The 6,503-nt window shown below is 46.7% G+C and overlaps 1 protein-coding gene across 1 annotated transcript in view; it reads left to right on the top strand.

Annotated features, from left to right (window-relative positions):
- Nucleotides 1–3,406, top strand: part of arid1ab (AT rich interactive domain 1Ab (SWI-like)) — a 57,530-nt gene extending 54,124 nt beyond the window's left edge. Inside the window, exon 20 of the mRNA XM_050034602.1 lies at nt 78–3,406. Coding sequence (XP_049890559.1) covers nt 78–2,000 — 1,923 coding nt within the window. The 3' untranslated portion in view covers nt 2,001–3,406. The remainder of the gene's footprint in view (nt 1–77) is intronic.
- The last annotated feature ends 3,097 nt before the right edge of the window (nt 3,407–6,503 follow it).

The following is a 6,503-nucleotide window of genomic DNA, read 5'->3' on the forward strand; positions in this document are numbered from 1 at the left end:
CGTGTCAAATGTACATTATCACATGGTGTTAGTGTTTACAGGATTGTTTTGGTGACTTTCCGTCTTTGGTTTCTCAGCTGCCTGGATTCCTGGAGCTGGTGGTGGAGTACTTCAGACGCTGCCTCATCGAGATCTTTGGCATCTTAAAGGAGTATGAAGTGGGAGACCCAGGCCAGCGCACCCTCATAGACCCTAACGCTGCTGAGGACTCTGACGATGAAATCCCCATGCCTGAGGGAGAGGGTATGGACGTGGACGAAGAAGAGGAAGAGGAGGAGGAGGTAGAGGAAACAAAGGCCAATCCCGACACCCCCTCACTGGTCCAGGTGAAGCAAGAGGAGGAGAGCTCACTCAAACACAAGTCTTCAGAGGATGAGGAAGAGGAGAAGGAAAGGGAGTCTTCTATCAAGGAACCCAATACCTCTACCTCAGGGTCCTCCCAGGACCCCAACCTCCACTTGGAAAAGCCCAAGCAGGCTAGCAAGTTTGATAAACTCCCAATCAAGGTGGTGCGGAAGAAGAATCCCTTCCTGGTGAACCACTCGTCCAAGCTTGGGCAGCGGCAGAGCTTTGATAGTGGCCTGATACACTGGAGCATTGGTGGTGGTGACACTACCGAGCACATCCAGACCCACTTTGAGAGCCGGATGGACCTCCTCAAGCAGCGGAAACGCAAGCCAACAGCCACTGAGAGCCGCAAGAAGGTCCAGGCGACTGAGACTGTGACAGAAAACTCTGACAAATCCAAGTCCAACGGGGAGGATAAGCCTCGGCAGCAGCAGCCCCAGTCCTCTGAACCTCAAAAATCTCCAGCGGAGAAGACCCCTCCTCCTCTTCCCATTGGTCCACCAGTCACTGCCACCATCGATGATGTCCTATCCGCCCGCCCAGGGTCGGTCACAGAGGAGGTGGTCCGAGGAGGTGCAGAAGAGCAGAAAGAGAACGGAAAGTATCTGTTCAGCATCAACCCTGAACTCCAGAGTCGACGCAACATCAAGATCCTGGAGGACGAGCCTCACAGCAAGGACGAAACGCCGCTCAGCACTCTGTCGGACTGGCAGGACTCGCTAGCTCGGCGCTGCATCTGCATTTCCAACATAGTGCGCAGCCTTTCCTTCGTTCCTGGGAATGACCAGGAGATGTCAAAACACCCAGGTCTCCTTCTGCTGTTGGGCCGCCTGGTGCTGCTCCACCACAGGCACCCTGAACGCAAACAGGCGCCCGTCACCTATGAGAAGGAGGAAGAGGAAGATGAAGGCGTGAGCTGCGAGAGAGATGAGTGGTGGTGGGACTGCCTCGAGGTGTTAAGGGAGAACTGCCTCGTGACTCTGGCGAACATCTCAGGCCAGCTGGACCTTTCTATCTATCCAGAGAGTATATGCCTGCCGCTGCTGGATGGCCTGCTCCACTGGGCAGTCTGCCCCTCGGCAGAGGCCCTGGACCCCTTCCCCACGCTGGGGCCCCACGGCTCACTTTCCCCCCAGAGACTGGTCCTCGAGACCCTCAGCAAGCTCAGCATCCAGGACAACAACGTCGACCTCATTCTGGCAACGCCACCGTTCAGCCGCTTGGAGAAGCTGTACGGCTCACTGGTGCGTCTGGTCGGTGAACGCAAGGTGGCCGTTTGCCGAGAAATGGCGGTCGTCCTGTTGGCTAACTTGGCCCAGGGTGACAGCCTAGCAGCGCGGGCTATTGCTGTGCAGAAAGGCAGCGTGGGTAACCTGTTGGGCTTCCTGGAGGACAGCCTAGCTGCCACGCAGTACCAGCAGAGCCAGAGCTCCCTGCTACAAATGCAGGGAGGACCTCAGTTTGAGCCCACCAGTGTGGACATGATGCGGCGGGCGGCCCGGGCCCTGCACGCCCTGGCTAAGGTGGAGGAAAACCACTCTGAGTTCACTTTGTACGAGTCGCGGCTACTGGACATCTCGGTGTCCCCACTTATGAACTCTCTGGTGTCCCAAGTGATCTGTGACGTACTCTTTCTGATTGGCCAGTCATGACAGCCGTGGGGAGGTTTCGGCTCTGCCTCTTTCCGTTCCCCCTCCCCCTCCCCTCTTTTTTTGTGTGTGCGTGTGTCTGTTGCGTGTGAGTGAAAAGAGCAAAACTGACTGTCCTTTTTTTATTTATGCAAAATCACCTCGGATTCCACTGTCTTTCTACCCCTGCTTCTCACTAAAGGAAGGAATACCATGAAGTAGCTGTGGATTTTAAACGTCTGAAATGGAAAGATACTGACAAAGAAGAGCAGACTGGGACCCAGGCATAGGACAGAGTGCGCTGCCCTGCGGAAAGGACTTGTTTTTTAATGAAAAGAAAAATCTCCAGAAAAAAAAAAGAAGAAACTGTAACCAAAGTTGCTGTCTCGTTTACAGTGAGTTTGGGGGATACATGTGCTCGCTTTCTCCCTGGGGGGGTCGGCAGGGGGAAGAGGGCATGGACTAAACAATATTATGGTTCATGTTTGGAGGCTACATAGACTCACGGACTGTGGTGTGGTATAATTGCTGTAACTTTGGATGCTATATACTCAGCCCCACAGGAACCACATTATTGGCTGTGAACAGACATCTGTCATGGGAGGCCTGTGCAGTAGATTGTAGGACTTTTTTCTGTACTGTACACCTTAAAAACTGTAAACATACTGTAATAATACTGTTTCACACTGAGATACGCTGGCTTGGCAGCAAACTGTAGTTTTTAAAAACAGTTTTAGTTAATGTCGAGAGAGAAAACGGCTTTCCCCCCAAAGTATGGTGAACCTACAACACCCCGACCTCTTCTCTTTGTCCCTTGATTGTATGACTTGACCCTTATATTAAAAAGTCACCTCTTTAGGACTGGTCCTCAACTCTAGATGCAGTCCAAGCTGCAGTGTATATATGATGTTGTACATTACACTTCTCTCTCTTTCTCAACTTCTGTTGCTCTTCACCATTTTTAATCTTTGATGATTACAGTTTTTCCCCTGCATCAAGTACGCCATGTGATTACTTGACGCCCACCCTCTCCGTTTCCTTAGGCGCCTCACCCTGCTCGTATCGCGCTCCGGGGGTGTTTAGCTGCTGTCCAACGCCACCCCCCAACAAACACAACTTCAAGTTTCAGTTTGTCTCCGGTCTGGGTGTAGAGAATATAACAAAAATCATGTCTGCGGTTCCATTTGAGCTCCCTCATAAATGACAAACTAGACCTTGATGAAGAAACCATTTTAAATTTGTTTATTTTGTTTATTTTTTTTTTTCCAGTGATGCGGATTCTGCATATTTGTATTTCAGATGATGTAGCTAAAAACTTGATGTAAATTCCTCTTTTTTCCTTTTTTTTGGCTTAATGAATATCATTTATTCAGTATGAAATCTTTATACTATATGTTCCACGTGTTAAGAATAAATGTACATTAAATCTTCGTAAGACGTTTGCTGTGGATTTATTTATTATTCCTCTCGTATGTGGTGGAGGCAGCAGTAAATAAAGTCCTGAATTTTTCATTTGGCTCGCACTTCATCTGCACGGAGACAATTTGATGCGTCTAAAGCAACATGCAGTGTTCTGCTGATGGCTTTTATATTTACACATAGAAGCGGAGGCATAACACGCACACACACACCTCACTCTGTGGAGTATGCTGCTCATCAAATGCACAGCCATGTTTTTCTATCTGTGCATTGATTGACATCTCACCCCGATGTTGCATTGATGTCTTTGTCCCTGGATCACATGTGCTGATATTTACATATATATTTACAGTAACGGGGGGGTGTGACCAGGCAGAGTCTGCTTGATACATACAGATAATCCAGAGAGATCTCATTTACTGAGGGTGAAAATTGTCCCTGAATTTCATTTGTGACATTTTGACAGAAGCTGCATTCATCAGTGGGAGAGATACCAGACTTAAACCAAACCAAATATCTGACATGCCGAAGCCCAGAGAAAAGCATCCATTTCAGTTTCACCACAGCACAGATAAAAAATAAAGTTTTCTCAATGGTGAAGCAAAATAGCCTCCAAAAAACAAAACAGTCAGCGTGAGCCAAATGTGGCACCAACTAAATTTTGTAAAGGCCACCACCGTCTCTCGATGTTGTTTCACTTAGTTTAGCTTTATTTATTCAGGAGGTTTCGCAGAGATCGAGATCTCTTTGGCTGAAGAGACGTGAAAACAACTTAATCCAAAGTCAAGTCCTCACTTCCTTCTCACAACATTGACTCTGACTTGGTTAAATGCATCAAGGCACTTCCTGACAGAAACCTGAGTGAGCTGATGAGAGTCTCAGAGTCTAGTCATGAACTCGCAGTTAGAAATATACTGTACATTTATATACACCAGGGGTCGGCAACCTTTACCACCAGAGGAGCCAGTTTGTGTCCAAAAACGCTACCTTTGCTAAGGAGACTCACGACATGCCACCGCTGTTGATGAAAATTTAGAGATAAGGCGTGAGGCTGTAGACATTTCTACGACTCATATTTTAGATAATGAAATGTTAAAGGCCTGCAGGTTACATATTCTTTTACAGTTGGATAATGTCCGAATCACTGTGCGCCTACGATGATAAATGAAAACTTAGGGCGTGTCCCTTAGCCCGACCCCTTGGCCCTACCCCTAGATTTGCACCTTCCTGCAAGGGGTAGCGGTGTCCCAATTCCTAGGGAAATGTTCAGAAATAACCCTAGTTCATTTCTCTGTAGTCTAATGTTTTCGTCAAAGCCACAGGGAGCCATTGGAGAGGGGCTCAATAGCTCTACCCTTGGTTCAGAAGGTAGAGCAGGTCGTCTGCCTATCAGAAGATCAGCATTTCGATCCTTGGCTCATCCAGCCTACATGTCTAAGTGTCCTTGAGTAAGATACTGAACCCCAACTTGCTCGAGGTGGCTGCTCCATCGGTGTGTGAGTGTGTTAAAAACTGAGTAGCAGGTGGCGCCTTGTATGGTTACTTCAACCAACAGTGTGTGAATGTGACTTTTAGTGGTTAGATGACTAGAAAGGCGCCATACAAGTGCAGGTCGCAGGTTGCCCACCCCTGATGTAGACCCTGCATGCATTGAGAGTCACCTGATGGAGCTGCCTCACTGTGCTCCATCACAGCAGTGCTTTGAGCTAAATGCTAACATGCTGGGGCTGTAATCACAAACATTCTGACATCACTCTCAGACAGCTCCTAACTTAGACTAAAAACTTTCAGTAAGGAGTCTTAGCTTAGGGGTGGTTTAGGAAAGCTCTAAGAGCAACTCTGAGACTTTTACCTTAGTGAGGAGGTGTGGTTGACCCTGTTGCTAGGTGTGATGCTTTCTTTCAACAGATATGATTGGTTGTCACAGACACACCCTTTTGTGAGCCTACAAGGTGTGGACACCCAGTGGACATGAAATGAACTGCTGACTGTGAAAGTGTTAGTGTGATCACTCTGCTGATGGAAGGTTGAGACAGACCAAAGTCATCACTGCAGCACTGTTGCATTTTTCCAGTTTTTCAAATGTCATCATTGATCATTTTATTTCTGGCGTTATAGTGTTATTTTGTTAGGTGGGAAATGTGTGCATATCCCTAATAAGATCGGCCACAAACATTATTCCTGCACGATCACATCTGCAGCATTTCATTTACTCACTGTCATTTTGTGTTTAGAGACCGTTTCTCCGACCTCTTTGTGTTTCCACCATTTTCTCCTCTGATTAAGAAACTCTTTAGTCTCTTTAAAGTCCTCCTCCCTGCTCCTAACATTTTTTCACGCAATTACATATATTTCTTCTTACCTGTGGTGCTGTTTATCAATCGAGATTGTTTTGGTGTGAGTTACCAAGTACTAGAGATATCTGCTGTAGAGATGTCTGCCGTCTCTCCAGTATAATGAAACTAGATGGCACTCAGCTTGTGGTGCTCAAAGCGCCTCAAAAATACATTTGGAAAACTCAACAGCAATGTCTCTTTACAGAAATCATGACCTTACTCAAGATAATCCACAGACCTTGTTGTGAGAAGTTTAATGTAGCAACTATTTTCTTTCTGCTTAGTGATTCGATTAGTGGTTGTAGTTAGGCAGAGAGAAAATAGCTCCTACATCAAACTGCTGACAACAAGGTCTCTTCAATTCAGTTGTATTTATAAAGCCCAATATCACAAATCACAGTTTGCCTCAGAGGCTTTACAGCATACAACAGCCCTCTGTCCTTTTGACCCTCACTGCAGGTAAGGAATAACTCCCCAAATAATCCTTTAACAGGGAAAAAATGAAGGAGCAACTGAGGGGGGATACCTCCTCCAGAACGAACAGACGTGCAATAGATGTTGTGTGTACAGAACAGATCGAGAGATCAACAAGGTCTTTTTTAACGACATACTCATCTGTGACGTTTTTCCATAATTTTGGACGACATGCTATACTATGACGTTTTTCATGATTTTGGACGACATACTATACTATGACTTTTTTCATGATTTTGGACGACATGCTATACTGTGACGTTTTTCCATGATTTTGAACAACATACTATACTATGAC

Source organism: Epinephelus moara, chromosome 22, assembly GCF_006386435.1.
Source record: "Epinephelus moara isolate mb chromosome 22, YSFRI_EMoa_1.0, whole genome shotgun sequence".
Taxonomy (NCBI): domain Eukaryota; kingdom Metazoa; phylum Chordata; class Actinopteri; order Perciformes; family Serranidae; genus Epinephelus; species Epinephelus moara.